At 45.7% G+C, this 19,937-nt stretch overlaps 1 protein-coding gene across 1 annotated transcript in view; it reads left to right on the forward strand.

Annotated features, from left to right (window-relative positions):
* Nucleotides 1–19,937, forward strand: part of LOC122941505 (deoxynucleoside triphosphate triphosphohydrolase SAMHD1-like) — a 205,411-nt gene that overhangs the window by 62,115 nt on the left and 123,359 nt on the right. Inside the window, exons 4-5 of the mRNA XM_044298819.1 lie at nt 5,378–5,493; nt 6,673–6,743. Coding sequence (XP_044154754.1) covers nt 5,378–5,493; nt 6,673–6,743 — 187 coding nt within the window. The remainder of the gene's footprint in view (nt 1–5,377; nt 5,494–6,672; nt 6,744–19,937) is intronic.

The following is a 19,937-nucleotide window of genomic DNA, read 5'->3' on the forward strand; positions in this document are numbered from 1 at the left end:
GGTATACCAGGGTGTCAGCAAATTGCTGACACCCTGGTATAAACGGCTGATATCTGTGCCGCGATGTCAGCCGTTTAACCCTTTCCATAGCGCGGTCCATACAGAACGCTGTATGGAAAAGGTTAACAGCTCAGGGAGCTCCCTTCCTCTCCCATCGGGGGGCTGCTGTTCCTTTGCAGACCCTACTTAAGATAATCGCCCAAAAACTGAAAAAACTATGGCTCTTAGACTATGAAGACACTAAAACTTTTTTTTGTTTTAAAAATGAAATCATTGTGTAAAACTTACATAAATAAAAAATATTGTATACATATTAGGTATCGCCGCATCCGTGACAACATGCTCTATAAAATTACCACATGATGAATGTTGTAAATAACAAAAAAAAGCGTGCCAAAAAAGCTATTTCTTGTTACCTTGCAGCACAAAAAGTGTAATATAGAGCAACCAAAAATAATATGTACCCTAAACTAGTACAAACAAAATTGCCACCCTATCCCGTAGTTTCTAAAATGGGGTCACTTTTTGAGAGTTTCTACTCTAGGGGTGCATCAGGGGGGGTTAGAATGGGACATGGTGTAAAAAAAAACAATCCAGCAAAATCTGCCTTCCAAAAACCGTATGGCATTCCTTTCCTTCTGCACCCTGCCGTGTGCCCGTACAGCGGTTTACGACCACATATGGGGTGTTTCTGTAAACTACAGAATTAGGGACATAAATATTGAGTTTTTTTTGGCTGTTAACCCTTGCTTTGTAACTGGAAAAAAAATATTAAAATGGAAAATCTGCCCAAAAAGTGAAATTTTGAAATTGTATCTCTATTTTCAATTAAATCTTGTGCAACACCTAAAGGAGTAACAAAGTTTGTAAAATCAGTTTTGAATACCTTGAGGGGTGTAGTTTCTTAGATGGGGTCACTTTTATGGAGTTTCTACTCTAGGGGTGCATCAGGGGGGCTTCAAATGGGACATGGTGTCAAAAAACCAGTCCAGCAAAATCTGGCTTCCAAAAACCATACAGCGCACCTTTCCCTCTACGCCCTACTGTGTGCCCGTACAGCAGTTTACGGCCACATATGGGATGTTTCTGTAAACGGCAGAGTCAGGGCAATAAAGATTCAGTCTTGTTTGGCTGTTAACCCTTGCTTTGTTAGTGGAAAAAATTGGTTAAAATGGAAAATTAGGCAAAAAAATGAAATTCTCAAATTTCATCCCCATTTGCCAATAACTCTTGTGCAGCACCTAAAGGGTTAACGAAGTTTGTAAAATCAGTTTTGAATACCTTGAGGGGTGTAGTTTATAGAATGGGGTAATTTTTGGGCGGTTTCTATTATGTAAGCCTCACAAAGTGACTTCAGACCTGTAGTGGTCCCTAAAAATTGGGTTTTCTCTAAGCCGTGTAACATCCCCCAAAAATAAAATATCATCACAATTTTTGGGGGTATTACTATGTATTGCAGAAGTAGAGAAACTGGGAAACTTTGAAATTTGCAAATTTTTTAAAATTTTTGGTAAATTAGGTATTTTTTTATGCAAAAAAAAAAATTTTTGGGACTTCATTTTACCAGTGTCATGAAATACAATATGTGACGAAAAAACAATCTCAGAATGGCCTGGATAAGTCAAAGTGTTTTAAAGTTATCAGCACTTAAAGTGACACTGGTCAGAGTCGCAAAAAATGGCCAAGTCCTTAAGGTGAAATAGGGCTGAGTCCTTAAGGGGTTAAGGGCCATTGGAGCGCTTTCGATTCAGGTCCAATTTATTCAGACCTGAATCGAATCGCCAACCGATTTGATCTAATCAAATTTGAATCGAATTTCAAGAAATTCCCTTATCACTCATTTATATTATGAAAATCATGTGGTATGACTGCCATGTGACTGGATGGCTATATTGTATATTGATTTTCATTATCAGGATACATACAGCTACAGTATATGGGTACTTCTAAATTATTCATGGATGTTAACTCTTTCTACCACAGGCCTATTTTTATCTTCCTGCCCAGGCCATTTTTATATCTAATATATAAAGCTGAGTGTATGTGTGTGTGTGTGTGTATGTCCACTAAAGGAATCCGCACCGTCACATTTACAATCACGAAATTTGGCACACAGGTACATCAGGTGTCCGGGGAGGTTTTAGAGCAGGTCTCAGCTCTCTAGGATGTACCGTTCCCGACAAATTCCAAAAAAATGCATTAGCCAATAGAAGCTTGGTCACACGACCCTTATCAGCCAATAGAAGCTCGTAGGTCCTCCAGCCTCCACATACACACAGCTTTACACCAGGTTTCCATAACAACCCAGCCATTTTTCTTCACTAATGTAGGAGAGCTTTAAAGGAAATCTGTCACCAGGATAATCGCTATTGAAGTAAAGCCATGGCCCAATAGCACTTAGTACCTTATTTCAAGATGTGCCTTTGATCCAGCAATAGATGTTTTTATCCTCTGAAAATCCAGTTTATTTGGTATGCAAATGAGCCAGTAAGGTGCCCAGAGGGGCCTCAGTCTTGCAGGAAGGAGTCCAGACACTCCCCCTGCCACAATGTGTTCACCCTCAAAAGACTTAAAACCCTGCCCCCAGGTCCAGCTAAGCTACGCACCTGATCAAGTTAAGCCATGCCCCCTACCACTCCTGAGCCAACAGGGATTGAAAAAATGAAGGTAAAAATCAACTTCTGTCATCTGCAGGGGTGGGAGGGAGGGTGACTTTCTCCCTGCAGCTTACACTCAGACAGCACAGTGCTGATGTCTTAGAGTGAGCTGTGCAAAAGGACACGCCCACGATTTGGTTAGGCCATGCCCCCTCTCAATCCTCAACTGACAGGGATTGAAAAAATGAAGGTAAAATCAACTGTCAGCTGCAGAGGTGGGAGGGAGAGCAACTTTCTCCCTGCAGCTTACACTCAGATAGCACAATGCTGCTGTCTTAGAGTGAGCTGTTCAAAAGGACACACCCCCGATCCAGCAAAGGACACTGTTAAGGGGGCGGGCCCCTGTGGAGGTCACTGTCAAGGGGGTGGTGTGCTGTAAAACTCACTGTTAAAGGGGAAGGCTGCTGTAAAGGTCAAAGTTAAGGCGGTGGGCTGCTGTGGAGGTCCAATTTTAAGGAACGGGGCACTGTGGGAGGGGTCAGTGTTAAGGGGTGGGGGGCTGTGGAGGTCACTGTTAAGGGGGCGGGGTGCTGTAGATGTCACTGTTATAGTAGATAGTGTTGATATCTTTTAACGACACACATAAACATTAAATGAAATAGATTAAATATACCCAAGTGAAGCCAGGTCCTTCAGCTAGTTTATAATAAAATCTAAAATTTACCCCAAATGTTCTAAATTCGAATTTCTCTACTTTTAAGATAGTAATACCTCATCAAATAGTTATACATCTACATTCCCCATATGTCTACTTTATGTTGTCATCATCATTTATGTTGTAAATGTGATTTTATTTTTTTAGGATGTTAGAAGGCTTAGAATTTCAGACTAAATTTTTTAAATTTTCAGGAAAATTTTTAAAACCTTTTTTAACCCTTAGGCCTCTTTCACACGACCGTATGGTTTTGCTGTCCGTTTTGAACGAATCAGTTTTTCAATTTTTTTGGTTTCAGTAGTGTTTCTGTTTCTGTTCCATTTTTTCCGTTTGGTTTACGTTTGTGATCCGTTTTTTGCGGATCATAAACGGAAGCATACAATAATGTTTAAACAGTAAGTACATTGAAAAATTGGGCTGGGCATAAAATTTTCAATAGAGGGTTCCGCAAAAACACTCTGTGTTTTCATCGATGCCGGCGTATACAGCAGGGGCTCGGCTGTCATTGACTGCTGAGCCCCTGCCACTGATTGGGTGGGCGCAGTCACCTGTACAGTGCTGGGGCTTAAGTCACATCCCGTAGCGCCGTACTGTACCGTACAGTACGTCGCTGGTCGGCAAGGGGTTAAAGAAAAAAAGCTGTGCAATCCGTAGGCAGCAGGTTATAGAGAAGGGGAAGCTGAGCAGATTGATATATCGTTTAGTGGGAAATGAATCTGACTTTATTGTTCATGGGGCAGGTGTTATCATTGAGTGATGTCATTCTCTGTGTAAGTGTGTATACAGAGATAGCGGTCAGCCACTGATAGTTGTACACAGGGGAGGTGTATAAACGGATCCGGGTGTATTATCTTTAACAAAGCCAAAACGTGTTTTTCATATTTTAATAGTATAGGCATTTTTACTTGTTGGAATGCCCATGATGACAATTTTTTTTTTATAGTTTCTTTATTTTGATTTTGAGGAAAGGGTCGATTTTGAATTTTTTATTTATTTTTTTTAAAACTTTTTTTTTAAGGACGGATTGGCAATAGACCCACAGGGAAATTTCCTATTAGGCCAATACCCATGGGGCCGCCCAAGTCCTGCTCTCTACTGCTGGCCAGGTACATAATGACCCCTCAGCGGTAATTAACTCTATGAGAATCAGAAACTTATGTACCTCTTCAACGACCGCACATGCCCTCTGAATTCAACACCTGTGGCCAACATCTCACCTTCTAAGCCCCCTGCTCCATATCTTAATCAGAGAAAACTGGAGGAGGACAGAAAATGGCATCTAATGATGGCCACAACAGGAGGACAGCTTTTGGGGTAATATATTGTTCTGCACTGTGGTATATGGATCTGCTGGGACAGTATTTTGCACTATGGTATTGCTGGCCCCGCCTATTTGTGTTGCCCCACCTACAACATGGGACAACTTTTATTTTTTTATTTTTTTCCAGGGCCACTTTAAGTACCTAGTCTGACCCTAGAAGGGTTAAATGTCTGCAATCAACATTAACGCCAATTGCGGACATTACCCACGGTGGTGTGTAAAACCGCAGTCACCCGGTTGATATGCTCTCGAGTGGGCACCATCTTTAAAGACCTGACATCCGCCATACTATTATCAATAGCAATCTGCTCAGCTCCTCATGCTCTATAACATGCTACCTGTAGAGTGCATTGCATTTCGTTGTGACATGTAACCTTGTGACTACAGTATTGTAGAAATTCCAACATTGTTTTCCCGTAGTGAGTAAAAGTAGGTGTATAAAACTCAACATGTAGACTTAGCCATGTAATATGTGGAATGGTCACAACAAGCTCAGGTCCACCTGCCTTCCTGGCTAGATGAGATCTTGTGTTGCCTTTAGTACAACGGAACTTCATATAGGCTCTAAGTCAACTATATTCCTACAGTGTTCAGTGGAATATTTGCTCATTGATTTTGTTTGTATTCTTTATCTCGGCAGTGACATAACAGAGGAACTGTAATCGTGTGTTAATTATGGTTTTGAACACTGTTAAAAATTCTGTTAAAGTCACATCATTTAACTATGTAATTGTAATTTCACAGTGTGGCTTACCTGGCAGGATGCCTCGTAGAGGAGCTACAGAAGAAGCAACCAGAGCTGAACATAAATGAACAAGATGTTTTGTGCATCCAGATTGCAGGCCTGTGCCATGACTTGGGTAAATATCAACCTTAGGGCTCATGCACACAGGTGTATTTTGCGATGTGCAAAGAACAGATCCCAGTTGCATGTCCATCCTTGTCTGCAAAACAGACAGGAATAGGACATGTTCTATCTTTTTTTGCGGGGCCATGGAATAGAAGTGTTGTCTGCATCTTTTGCGGCCCCATTAAGGCTACTTTCACACTAGCGTTTGGGGCTCCGCTTGTGAGTTCAGTTTGAAGGCTCTCACAAGCGGCCCCGAACGCATCCGTACAGCCCTAATGCATTCTGAGCTTGCAGCGTTCGGGTGTCCGCCTGGCCGTGCGGAGGCAAACAGATCCGTCCAGAGTTACAATGGAAGTCAATGGGGGCGGATCCGTTCGAAGGTGACACAATATGGTGCATTTTTCAAACGGATCCGTCCCCCATTGACTTTCAATGTAAAGTCTGGACGGATCCGTCTGAATACAAATTGTACTTGGACTTTTTTAGTAAAATATAATGCAGACGGTTCCGTCTGAACAGATACCATCGTTTGCATTATAGGAGCGGATCCGTCTGTACAAATACCAGGCGGATCCGTTCCGAACGCAAGTGTGAAAGTAGCCTAAAATGCATAGGTCCGCATCCGATCTTCAAAAAATAGAGGATGCAGACCAAATATATGGTCATGTGCAAGAGACTTTATACTGAATATATCTGTCTGTCTATCTAATATCTATCTACCGTATCTATCTTTCTCATATCTATCTATATCTCTCTCTGATATCTATCTCCCTATATATTAAAAGTAGAGACCGGCACTTCACTCCTTGTTCAAAATAATGTCTCTTTATTCAAGCATAGAGGAGACACAGCGCTGAAGCGACACGTGTTTCAGCTCAAATGCGAGCCTTTTTCAAGCATCATGCTTGAAAAAGGCTCGCATTTGAGTCGAAACAAGTGTTGCTTCAGCGCTGTGTCTCCTCTATGCTTGAATAAAGCGACATTATTTTGAACAAGGAGTGAAGTGCCGGTCTCTACTTTTGATATTTGAAGCGGCGGCACCACGATTCCTGAAGAGGAGTGCCGACTGTTTGTATTTTCATTCTATCTCCCTATATATTAGTATTTGAACTTACAAAATGCAGCTTCAGCTTTGCAAATAATTGTTTTATTTGTCAAATGGCTACATATTTCTCTTGATTTGCTTCAGGTCACGGACCATTTTCCCATTTGTTTGATAGAATATTCATGCCTTTAGCAGCTCCAGACAAACACTTTGAGGTGAGTCTAAGCATTGTGGATTCATAGCTGAATGTACTTTACAGATAAATTATCCTCAAGTTTATTTAGAGGAACAGTCATTTTACTATAAAACACCAAAAAATGAAAGGTTTTAATATGAAAATATAACTCAGTGGGTGCAGTCTCCTTACTCGTACAGATACCAGGTGCAGCAACAATGAAGAAACAGTCCATTTTCTTAGGGGTTTTTAACGTGACGCTCCACCAGTACCCAAGCCAAAGTGTCAGTAATAAAGTCCAGTTCTTCTTCAATTTGAAGATAGTGTTTGGAATCCTTGCTGTTAGAGTTTAATTCAGACCAGCACTTTGTCATGTTGTTAGTTTAGAAAGTCAGCTATTGAATAAAACAATATAGTGCAAATATGTCTTCAACAACAGGGTTCTTTGTAGCGAATTTGTTATATCCACAAACAAGTATCTTCCAATTTGATGTAGTGCATGTTGAAACTCACATGACAAATTGCAAACACCTGCAGTAAGCCGGATTGGTGACTAAGTGCACTGGCGCAATATTAATAGTTTTTAGTTCGTGACGCCAATTGCAGCTTGCGCAGGTACTGTAGCAGGGCCCTTTAAGATGTTATAGCTCACGTACCAGGTTAGGAATGCCAGCGGGGGATAATTTCTCTGTGTAGCAGATATGGTAGTGTCAACGGTGTCTCCTACCTTGGTACGGCTGGACTCCTGGATCCTGGCTCACTTGAAATAAAATGAGTGTGGTCAGTAGGAGTGATTGAGAAATGATGGAGATCCAGACAGGAGATATAATCCAACTTGTCTTTACTTAATGGCAACAGTTATCTATACGAGTTACAGCAATAGTCTTTTGGGTCCCAGCAGGTATTGGCAACATGTGGCAGGAAGTTATATCTATTTTGCTTCTGATCATATGCCTAGTGAATCTGGCAGGGTATCTATCTTCTGCTCTGTCTGTCTTCTGCTTGTGGTGGGCCTGACTAGCTGAGGAGGTATTTGGCTTCCCCTGGACTCTGGATATGTACTTACAGGACTGCTCGCAGGGAATGGCTTCCTGGAGACCTGAAGTTCTGGAGGTTGTTGCTTACTTGTCACCAGCTGAGGTAGATGACTCAGGCTGGGAAGATGGATCCTTGACCTCAGCCGAGGCTGGATCCTAAGTTGGGATCCCTGTAACTGGGAGCTCCTACCAACACAGCCTTCCCCAGTGAGGGGGCTGGTACACACTAACTAAACTTCCTCTCCTCCTCATGAGACAGGACATGGGAACATCCCACTTCTGCTCACACAAGGGAGGCTAGACTGGAATGGAATATTCCAGGCTAGATATACTAACTGGCTATGGTCTTCTACATATTGCTGCCACCTGCTTGCGGACAGTGAAATTACAGCAAATACATAATACAGGCCTGGAAAATACACATAATGGAAAATGCAAAGTTTGACTACACAAGATGGCAATAAATATACACTTGACATGTTGTAGCAGGGATACAGAGTTTTTAGTGACATACTCTGGGATGTTACATACCCGCTTACTTTAAGTTAAGCCGTCCTCGGCTTATGCTAGGAAGGAATCAGCTCTGGGTACCCAATAAAATATAAAGTGCTGCATGAATTTACATATAATGACATACATAGACAAAACATATGACGGCTTTCTCAAGGTTCCTGCCCGCTAGAGTAAGGTGCCCAACACACAGTTTCCTTCTCTTGGTATAACCAGGTAACCTAATGCTGCACAAAGCAAAACCTTTACTGACTGACTTTGTATGTTCTAGATCCTTTAAACACCAAAGAAAGCATGGGGGGGTCTTTACTCCGTAATACCACCATTATGTAATGGAATGCCCGCAAATAGAAGGGTGGCTTTATCCTGTATTCCCTTCCCTGCACCATAGCCTGAAGAAATTTGGCTTGTAGCACGATCACTATGATGACTAAGAGGAAGCTAAAGTATGGCTCTAAGGCTTGAGGCGCCTTACCTTAGGCAAAAGGGGAGGTATTTATCGTCTCCGTATCTTCTGGCTAGTCACAGGAGGAGGGTCTTTAATCCTGTGCGCTCCTGGAAATGAGACACATCAGGATGGGAACAATCCTGAACATTTAACAAGCGGGAAGGAGCAGCCTAGGGCTTTTAACGATTCCCGAAGCAGCAGGAGTACCTGTGAAGTAACTGGATCTGCCTGGAGTTACCACTTGGTCCTACCCGGGTGTAGGCCATAAGTATACAAGGTCCCTATGATGACAGTCCGTACAAAGGAGGGAGAGAACAAGAGCTGTAAAAAGGCACACTTTAAGTAAGTTGCTACATTTTTGTTAAGTGCAATGGTTAAGTGCAATTATTAGAAACAGTGCATAAATTCACATTGCGGCACCTAGAAGGGGAATACACACAATGGGCATGTTATCTTAAACGTTGCATAAAATGTAAACAGGTACAATAGTGCAAAATTATCACAGTATGAAATCACAAAGAGCTCAGGTATCACATTTGAGTCCTTCCTTTGGGTGCAAACTTTTACGTTGCAATAAAACATTTTTATAAAAGTAGTGCAAATTTATGAGTGCAAAATGAGGCTCAACAATAACTTGAGTCCTGTTTCCTGGAAGTGCTTTAAGTTTTGGAATCCTCTGGAAACTGATAAAAGTCCATTTGTAATTGTAACGGCATACAAGGGGTTAAAATCCGTTTAGGCAATATGCCCCTTTCTGAGAGACAGGCACAGCTACTGCAGAACACCAAACTCCTGAACTGGATACAAACTAGCACTCCAAACTGGAACCTCGCGAATAGCTGCTAGCAGACAAACAGGAAAAGCATGCAATCAGCTTACACTCCTGGCAATCAGTCTCTAACAGCATACAGGGAATCCCCCCAATAACGAGATGAGGCTCCGTGTTGAGGGTCAAGCAGTGGTCTGACTGTACTTCAAGTACAGCCTCTTTTATTCATAAAAATCCAACCAATCAATATCTTACAACACACACAATGCAAGTACAGCAACCAATCGTTCACGCCCCCTAGGGGACCAGAAGGGAGACTGCGACACAGAACAGATACAACACATCCCCACAATGCATCATGGTTTCCTCCTCTCTGTCCTGGATACAACCGAAGAGCAATCCGATTATCTCTCAGGACAAAGGGAAATCGCCAATACACATGTGGAGACAACAGGACAGACATCACCATTTAAACACACAATGGGACAATGGCACAATGGGACAATGGAACACACCCAGCATTTTCCTCCCCTCTGTCTATCCACCCAACTGTCTCCCAAGCTGACAAGTTACACAAACATATATACGCTTGGTTCTTTAAAGTGGTATACCCATATGCCCTAACATCATACGTACAGGAATTACTGTATATAGTGGCTGGGTTTGCCACAGGGCCATAATCCCGAGGCAAGAGGCTTTTAAACAGGCTTCTCCAAAACCCAGTGGCGAGGTTGGTTTCGCCACACATCTCCCCCTCCCAGGGAAGACTAACCAGATACCTGACCTCACGGTCAGTACCTGAGTTAATCTGGCAGTCCAACCACAACCCAATACTGGACCTGTTGAATCTTGGGGCCTGGCTCTGTTCTGTATGTCCCCAGCAGTTGAGTGTGCATCTGCTACTCCTTGCTTTGTGGTTCTCCAGCTTGGAGCTGTAGGTACTTGGTGGGCAGAGGCCGACTGCACTCTGCCAAGATGCCAGCACTTCCGCTGGGGATGCCTGTGGGAAGTCAGTCTCTGGACAAGAGGATAGGGGAGGGCAGAGGCCGACTGCGCTCTGCCCTGATGCCAGCTCTTCTGCTGGGGTGAGGGGGGCTACAAGCCAGTCCTGTAACAAGGGGGTCGGTGGAGCAGAGGCTAGTGGCTCTCTGCCCTGATGCCAGCTCTTCCGCTGGGAAGGGATCAGTGGGTATTGTAGGCTCATCCCCTGCCCCCAGAACTCGGTTGGGAAGTAGCTGGGAAGGGGAGGGCTCGCTTACCTCCTCCTCCTGGTATCCCTGCAGAGATGGCTGGAGATCTGGTTATTTGAGGGGGAGACCGACTGTCTCCTCTTTGCTAAACAGCCCTGTTGCTGGGGGACAGGACCGACTGTCCCTACCCCCTGTGCTGTAAGTGCAGAGACCACGGTCCCATCTGCACAGTTGTGGGGCTTACTGTCTCCCCCTGGTAAGTTAAGCTGCCGCTGGGGAATGGAGACTAGGCTCCCAGTTCCCAACAAATCCTTCTGTTGCTGTGGGATGGAGACTGGGCTCCCAATTCCGTACAACTCAATCTGCTGCTGGGGGACAGGACCGACTGTCTCTGCTCCATGTAACTCAGCCTGCCACTGGGGAATGGAGACTGGGCTCTCAATTCCCAATAAATCACACGGCCGCTGGGGAATGGAGACTGGGCTCCCAATTCCCTGTAAATTACAGATCCGCCGCTGGGTAGAGGTGGTAGCAAGCTCCTCTCCCATACATACTTCCATACTCTGTGGAGGGAGACCGACTGTCTCTGCTCCCAATACAGTGTCCTGCTGCTGGGGAATGGAGACTGGGCTCTCTATTCCCTGCTGGACACTCTGCCGCTGGGGAATGGAGACTGGGCTCCCAATTCCCGGCACATCACTCGGCCGCTGGGGAATGGAGACTGGGCTCCCAATTCCCTGTAAATCACCCAGCCGCTGGGGAATGGAGACTGGGCTCCCAATTCCCTGCAATTCACACGGCCAATAGGGAGAGGTGGTAGCAAGCTCCTCTCCCATACATACTTCCAGCTTCTGGGGAGGGAGACCGACTGTTTCCACTCCCAATACAGTGTCCTGTTGCTGGGGAAAGGAGACTGGGCTCCCAATTCCCTGTAAATCACCCAGCCGCTGGGGAATGGAGACTGGGCTCCCAATTCCCGGCACATCACTCGGCCGCTGGGGAATGGAGACTAGGCTCCCAATTCCCAAAAAATCATGCTGCTGCTGGGGGGCAGGAACAACTACCTCTGCCCCCTGTAACTCAGTCCGCCGCTGGGGAGGGAGGACGCTGCTCTCCTCTCCCTGTATTTCACACTGCCGCTGGGGAATGGAGACTGGGCTCCCAATTCCCTGCAGGACCGGTGGAGAGACCTCGTTCCCATCTCTACCGGCCACCTGGGGTCCTTCCCAGTAACGCTCTACAATATCTGCCCAGCTGAATGGGTCTGGATCTGGGTCTGTCACCTTACTGTCCTGCTGAGCCTTTCCAATGGAGTGGAAGAGATCTCGGTAGTCCTGCTTTAGTTCCCACTCCAGGGTTGCTAGGTGAGCCAGGTCTTGCTCTACCTCATGGGAGTCATCCCACTTATGCCTAGCCTCCCTCTCGTAGAAAATGTCCTGAAGTCTGGACTGTGCAGGGCTCCCAAAGCCAGGCTCTGCAAAGGACTCCCATAACAAGCCAGGACCATCAAACTCCTCTCCCTCTGGCTTGTCATGTTCGGCTGTCCAGGGTATATACTGTGCCATATACCACCAGAGCGCCTGGTAGGCATCCTCCAGCCATAGCTCCTGCCATACCCGGTGCTCTAGTTCCTTCACCCATTCCTCCAGGGGCTGCTCTCCCAGGAAGGGCATCCGCAGGGCCACTTGCTTCTGCAACCGCTGCTCTTCACTGGGGAGACTCTCACCCCGCTGGTATTGTACATTATCCAGGGCCTGGTACCAGATGCCTTTCCTTAATGCATTCCGGCCATCCAGGTCCTCCTCCTCGTATAACACTGCTGGTTCCATCCTGTTGCTTTTAGGGTCGCTGTGCTGGGACATGCGTTGCCCTTAAATTGTAGAATCCACAGAAATGGTGTCTCCTGTAGCTGTCCTTCTGGCTGTAGGAACGATCCCACTGCTGCCACTAATTGTAACGGCATACAAGGGGTTAAAATCCGTTTAGGCGATATGCCCCTTTCTGAGAGACAGGCACAGCTACTGCAGAACACCAAACTCCCGAACTGGATACAAACTAGCACTCCAAACTGGAACCTCGCGAATAGCTGCTAGCAGACGAACAGGAAAATCATACAATCAGCTTACACTCCTGGCAATCAGTCTCTAACAGCATACATGGAATCCCCCCAATAACGAGACGAGGCTCCGTGTTGAGGGTCAAGCAGTGGTCTGACTGTACTTCAAGTACAGCCTCTTTTATTCATAAAAAACAAACATAGTACTGCCCACAGGGTTTTGAAATCCAACCAATCAATATCTTACAACACACACAATGCAAGTACAGCAACCAATCGTTCACGCCCCCTAGGGGACCAGAAGGGAGACTGCGACACAGAACAGATACAACACATCCCCACAATGCATCATGGTTTCCTCCTCTCTGTCCTGGAGACAACCGAAGAGCAATCCGATTATCTCTCAGGACAAAGGGAAATCGCCAATACTCACTATTTAAACACACAATGGGACAATGGGACAATGGAACACACCCAGCATTTTCCTCCCATTTTCCTCTGTCTATCCACTCAACTGTCTCCCAAGCTGACAAGTTACACAAACATATATACGCTTGGTTCTTTAAAGTGGTATGCCCATATGCCCTAACATCATACGTACAGGAATTACTGTATATAGTGGCTGGGTTTGCCACAGGGCCATAATCCCGAGGCAAGAGGCTTTTAAACAGGGTTCTCCAAAACCCAGTGGCGAGGTTGGTTTCGCCACAGTAATCCACAGGGTAAAAATGTCATATAAGAGCAGCAGGCTATCAAGTAACCTGAGAAAGGAGATAAAACACTGAACTTGGACATGAGGGGTTAAGTGCTGATGGGGGGAGTCCTAACTGACATGACCATCTGGATGAGGACTAAAACAGGCAGCCTGAAACAAAAACGTTAAAAGCACACAAACACTGTCAACAGGTGCTCACCTGTCAGGAAATCAGTCCATAAAGTGGCTCCCAAATGTCACTCATGATGTTTATTTTTTTTTTCTTTAGAGGGGACACCTTTTACAGGTAGGTGTCCAGCTCCTCGTCGCTGCTAGAGCTGCTAAACCTCATTAGAGGATGTTCCTGCCTCTGATGGTAGCTCATGGTAGCTGCCGTTGTTGTGTGCCACTGCCCTCTACTGGTGGCTGCAGGAACTGGCTGTGCGGACAGCCTGGAAAATACTGCGGTGACTCGCTGTAACCCGGGATCTCCAGCCGGTACAGAGGGGGATAAGACCTTTGGCTGCAGGGGCTCAGGAAGGGCTGGAACAGCTGCCTGGGGCTGCTTCCAAGGCAGAAGATATGGTGGCTTAAGATAAGGCTGCACTTTAGGGGTAAAGGTCAAGACAGAATTATTGATCTGTCCTACCCTCAAGGTTGGTGGTGGTGACATATCCGGAATGAGAGGTGCATGCTCAGGTTGGGGCTTCTCTCTGAACTGCATGCGGCCATCCGGGGCTTCCTGGAGACACTTGACTTTGCCCGCAGAGCCTGGATCCTCCTGCCAGATCTCTAGGGTGACGGCAGGGGTAAGCGGTTTGTTCAATAAAGTGACACCGGCGGCAAAGAGTCCTTGCATGGGGGTGTATTCTATCTGGTCCCCCACATAGAGATTATGTCCGGCCTGGGGCAGGTAATGCCTCTTCACGGAACGCCGGCCTACAAAGACCTCGATGCCCGAATAGTTGTCCTGGAGGAACCCGACTCCCCGTTCTACAGAGAACCACAACACAGTCCCGGTTCTCCTGGTTAATTTGGGATCCCCTGGCTGGGGGTTATCAATTACTTGTTTCACCCATTCCTCGACCGCTGATTTGTACTCCCAGGCGGTCTGGGCAAATGTGGTGATCTCATGGGGCACCTCAGGATTAAGGCTCCGTAACTTGGCATAGCTGGGCGGTGGAGTGGAACCACCAGCCGCCTCTGCCGCACCAGGAGGTATCGACAGCGGGGCAGGCTCGGGCCCGGTGACGTTGGCTGGGGTCGCAGGACGCGGTGCAGGGGCGGACACGGACCGGGCCGGGGCCTCAGGGAGCGGGGCAGCTCCTACCTGTGGTTGCGGCCGGGCGGCCAGTTCCGGTGCCTCCTGGATGCCATCTGGGGGTGCCATCTTTGTCTCAGCCAGCGACTTGTCAGTGGCGATGGGTGCTGCGTCAGCGGCGTCCTCCGCGGGACCAGTCTTGACGTCGACATCCATCTGGCGTGGTACGTAGTCTTCCGCGGGGGCACTTGACTTGGCGGATGGATCTACGGCCTCCGGGATCTCGATCAGGTCCGGGCTCTTTGAAGCAGGAACCGGGACTTCAGAGGCAGCCTTTTCTGTGACCTCTGGGATACTGGACAAGGTAGGTGGTGCGGTTTTCTTGCTCAGGGAGGAATCCACGGCCTCCGGCATGGTAGCAAATGCAGAGGGCCCACTTTTCTTCAGGACTTGGGAGACATGAATCTCCGGTGGGCGCTCTTCGTAGACCGATTCTCCACCAAACGCCATCTGGTTCCACCGAGGTTAGGGAAACGCCATCTTGACAACCTCTTCAATCCAGCAGGCTGCCAGTTCTAAGGGTGTAGCCCAGAGGGTGGAGTCTTTATCCCCTCGGCTCACAATAGAAAGTTCACCGGGGGCAGTCTCTATATTCTCCCAGAGGGGCGTATTCGATATCTTCGCGCTATTGAGGGGGAGTTACTGAGTTTTCCCGCTTCTGGGGGGCATATTCCATAGTTTCGTGCTCTTGAGGGGGCGTCTTTGTCTCTTCTCATCTCTTGGGTTCGGTTACAACAACTTCTTGAAGGGGCGTGTATTCGCTATCTTCGCCATCTTGGGGATCATAAAGGAGCTGCGCCATGAGGGAAACATGGCCGATTAACCCTTGTAGTGCTGATGCGCAAAATGCAGCAGTTTCTGGGCCCGCAATGAAAGTAATAAAGTCCATTTTTAACGTTTTTTTGCACAATCTTCAGCCCTTGTAATACTATGAAACATTCGATGGGATCCGTTTTAACACACACTTGGATCCGATTCTGTTGGACAGGGGTGGCACACAATTCAATCTGATCCTGTTCCCAGTGACGCCAAATATGCAGTTAGCCGGATTAGTGACTAAGTGCACTGGCGCAATATTAAAAGTTTTTAGTTTGTGACGCCAATTGAAGCTTGCGCAGGTACTGTAGCAGGGCCCTTCAACCACCTCAGCTCCCCTAGCTTAAACCCCCTTAATGACCAGACCACTTTTTACAATTCTGCACTACACTACTTTCACGGTTTATTGCTCGGTCATACAACTTACCACCCAAATGAATTTTACCTCCTTTTCTTCTCACTAATAGAGCTTTCATTTGGTGGTATTTCATTGCTGCTGACATTTTTACTTTTTTGTTATTAATCGAAATGTACCGAATTTTTTGCAAAAAAATGACATTTTTCACTTTCAATTGTAATTTTTTTTCTAAAAAAACTATATTTCTATATACATTTTTCTCAAAATTTATTGTTCTACATGTCTTTATTGTTCTAGCATTTACAAACTATGGTACAAAAATTTGAATTTCCGCATTTTGAAGCAGCTCTGACTTTCTGAGCACCTGTCATGTTTCCTGAGGTTCTACAATGCCCAGACAGTAGAAAAACCCCACAAATGACCCCATTTCGGAAAGTAGACACCCTAAGGTATTCACTGATGGGCATAGTGAGTTCATAGAACTTTTTATTTTTTGCCACAAGTTAGCGGAAAATTATGATTTTTTTTTTCCTTACAAAGTCTCATATTCCACTAACTTGTGACAAAAAATAAAAACTTCCATGAACTCACTATGCCCATCATGAAATACCTTGGGGTGTCTTCTTTCCAAAATGGAGTCACTTGTGGGGTAGTTATACTGCCCTGGCATTTTAGGGGCCCTAATGCATGAGAAGAAGTCTGAAATCCAAATTTGTAAAAAATGCCCTGTGAAATCCTAAAGGTGCTCTTTAGAATTTGGGCCCCTTTGCCCACCTAGGCTGCAAAAAAGTGTCACACATGTGGTATCGCCGTACTCAGGAGAAGTAGGGCAATGTGTTTTGGGGTGTATTTTTACATATACCCATGCTGGGTGAGAGAAATATCTCTCTAAACGTCAACTTTTCCAATTTTTTAATCAAAGTTGTCATTGTAGAGAGATATTTCTCTCACCCAGCATGGGTATATGTAAAAATACACCCCAAAACACATTGCCCAACTTCTCCTGAGTACGGCGATACCACATGTTTGACACTTTTTTGCAGCCTAGGTGTGCAAAGGGGCCCAAATTCCTTTTAGGAGGGCATTTTTAGACATTTGGATTCCAGACTTCTTCTCACGCTTTAGGACCCCTAAAATGCCAGGGCAGTATAAATACCCCACATGTGACCCCATTTTGGAAAGAAGACACCCCAAGGTATTCCGTGAGGGGCATGGCGAGTTCATAGAAGTTTTTTTCAACCCCGTCCGGTGCCATAACAGCTTTTATCGGATCCAGGTATGCAAGTACCAACATGCATGCTGAGCCCACTATATACTTCTCCTGGAGCCAAATGGCCACTGATAGGCGTTATGAAAGCAGACTCAGTTTTATACTGACTTTAAAACCAGCCTCAAGGGCAGATTGACTGGTCAGGTGTGCATGACTGCATGGAGATCGCCATGCCTCCAATATATACTACAAAGAAAAAAATGTGGGGGGTTCAGTCAGCGCAACCCTGTATGCAGGTGCACATTGCTATGGCGAAATACAGATACAAAGTGCGCCTGGCGTGCATGCTGTACCTGCGCTCCCTGGACTTTGTGTGGCTGTCATGGCCCATAACAGGTAGGAACTAGTGTTAGGAACTAGGGATGAGCGAACCCAAACCGTAAAAGTCTGGGTTCGGGTTCGGTGTTCGTCGCTTTCTTGGAGCTTTTTGAAAGGCTGCAAAGCAGCCAATCAACAAGTGTCATACTACTTGCCCCAAGAGGCCGTCACAGCCATGCCTACTATTGGCATGGCTGTGATTGGCCAGTGCAGCATGTGACCCAGCCTCTATTTAAGCTGGAGTCACGTAGCGCCGCACGTCACTCTGCTCTGATCAGTGTAGGGAGAGGTTGCAGCTGCGACGTTAGGGCGAGATTAGGCAGTGATTAACTCCTCCAAAAGACTTCATTCAGTGATCGATCTGCAGCTGTGGATCATTGAACTGCTGCTATTCAATTGCTCACTGTTTTTAGGCTGCCCAGAGCGTTTTTCATTCACTTTTTTCTGGGGTGATCGGCGGCCATTTTGTGTCTTGTGGTGCGCCAGCACAAGCTGCCACCAAGTACATTTAACCCTCAATAGTGTGGTTATTTTTTGGCTATATCCTACATCAGGGTCAAGCTGTCACACCAAGTGAATTTAACCATCAATAGTGTGGTTATTTTTTGGCCATATACTACATCAGGGGCAAGCTGTCACCAAGTGCATTTAACCCTCAATAGTGTGGTTGTTTTATGGCTATATCCTACATCGGTCAATCTGTCACACCAAGTGCATTTAACCATCAATAGTGTGGTTATTTTTTGGCCATATACTACATCAGGGGCAAGCTGAGCCTGTCACCAAGTGCATTTAACCCTCAATAGTGTGGTTGTTTTTTGGCTATATCCTACATCAGGGTCAAGCTGTCACACCAAGTGCATTTAACCATCAATAGTGTGGTTATTTTTTGGCCATATGCTACATCAGTGGCAAGCTGAGCCTGTCACCAAGTGCATTTAACCCTCAATAGTGTGGTTGTTTTTTGGCTATATCCTACATCAGGGTCAAGCTGTCACACCAAGTGCATTTAACCATCAATAGTGTGGTTATTTTTTGGCCATATACTACAACAGGGGCAAGCTGAGCCTGTCACCAAGTGCATTTAACCCTCAATAGTGTGGTTGGTTTTTGGCTATATCCTACATCAGGGTCAAGCTGTCACACCAAGTGCATTTAACCATCAATAGTGTGGTTATTTTTTGGCCATATCCCAGTCTAATTCTGTCTGTAAACGTATACCTGTCACCCAGCGCCTAAATAATAGGCGTCAAATTTATAGTCAGCTAAATCTGTGGTTATTGCTGTGGCTGGGCAAGTTATTTAGTGTCCGTCAAAGCACCGTTTTTGTTCTGGGTTGAAATGCAATTCCCAATTTAGCAATTCTCTAAATTAGTGGTTTCTGCTGTATCAGGCCTACTTTAAATCTATCCCTAAAAGGGTATATTAGATTCAAGGTGCTGATAGGGTCATTCTCAATAACTTCACACACACGCTACTGTGCATATCCAAGTCTAATTCTGTCCGTAAACGTATACCTGTCACCCAGCGCCTAAATAATAGGCCTCAAATTTATAGTCAGCTAAATCTCTGGTTATTGCTGTGGCTGGGTAAGTTATTTAGTGTCCGTCAAAGCACAGTTTTTGTTCTGGGTTGAAATACAATTCCCAATTTAGCAATTTCCTAATTTAGTGGTTTCTGCTGTTTCAGACCTACTTTAAATCTATCCCTAAAAGGGTATATAAGATTCACGGTGCAGTTAGGGTTATTCTCAATAACTTCACACACACGCTATTGTGCAATTCCAAGTCTAATTCTGTCCGTAAACGTATACCTGTCATCCAGCACCTAAATACTAGGCCTCAAATTTATATTCAGCTAAATCTGTCATTACTGCTGTGCCTTTATTAGTGTAATACGGTACCTAAATACATAGCCAGATAGTGTTAGGTGTCTGTAAAAAAAGGCCTGAATTTGAATTCAATACATTGGGCCAAATAATATTTTTCTTATTGTGGTGAACGGTAACAATGAGGAAAACATCTAGTAAGGGATGCGGACATGGTCGTGGTGGTGTTAGTGGACTCTCTGGTGCTGGGAGAGGACGTGGCCGTTCTGCCACAGCCACACGTCCTAGTGTACCAACTACCTCAGGTCCCAGTAGCCGCCAGAATTTACAGCGATATTTGGTGGGGCCCAATGCCGTTCTAAGGATGGTAAGGCCTGAGCAGGTACAGGCATTAGTCAATTGGGTGGCCGACAGTGGATCCAGCACGTTCACATTATCTACCACCCAGTCTTCTGCAGAAAGCGCACAGATGGCGCCTGAAAACCAAGCCCATCAGTCTGTTACATCACCCCCATGCATACCAGGGAAACTGTCTGAGCCTCAAGTTATGCAGCAGTCTCTAATGCTGTTTGAAGACTCCGCTGGCAGGGTTTCCCAAGGGCATCCACCTAGCCCTTCC

This window comes from Bufo gargarizans, chromosome 6 (assembly GCF_014858855.1).
Source record: "Bufo gargarizans isolate SCDJY-AF-19 chromosome 6, ASM1485885v1, whole genome shotgun sequence".
NCBI classification, from domain to species: Eukaryota; Metazoa; Chordata; class Amphibia; order Anura; family Bufonidae; genus Bufo; species Bufo gargarizans.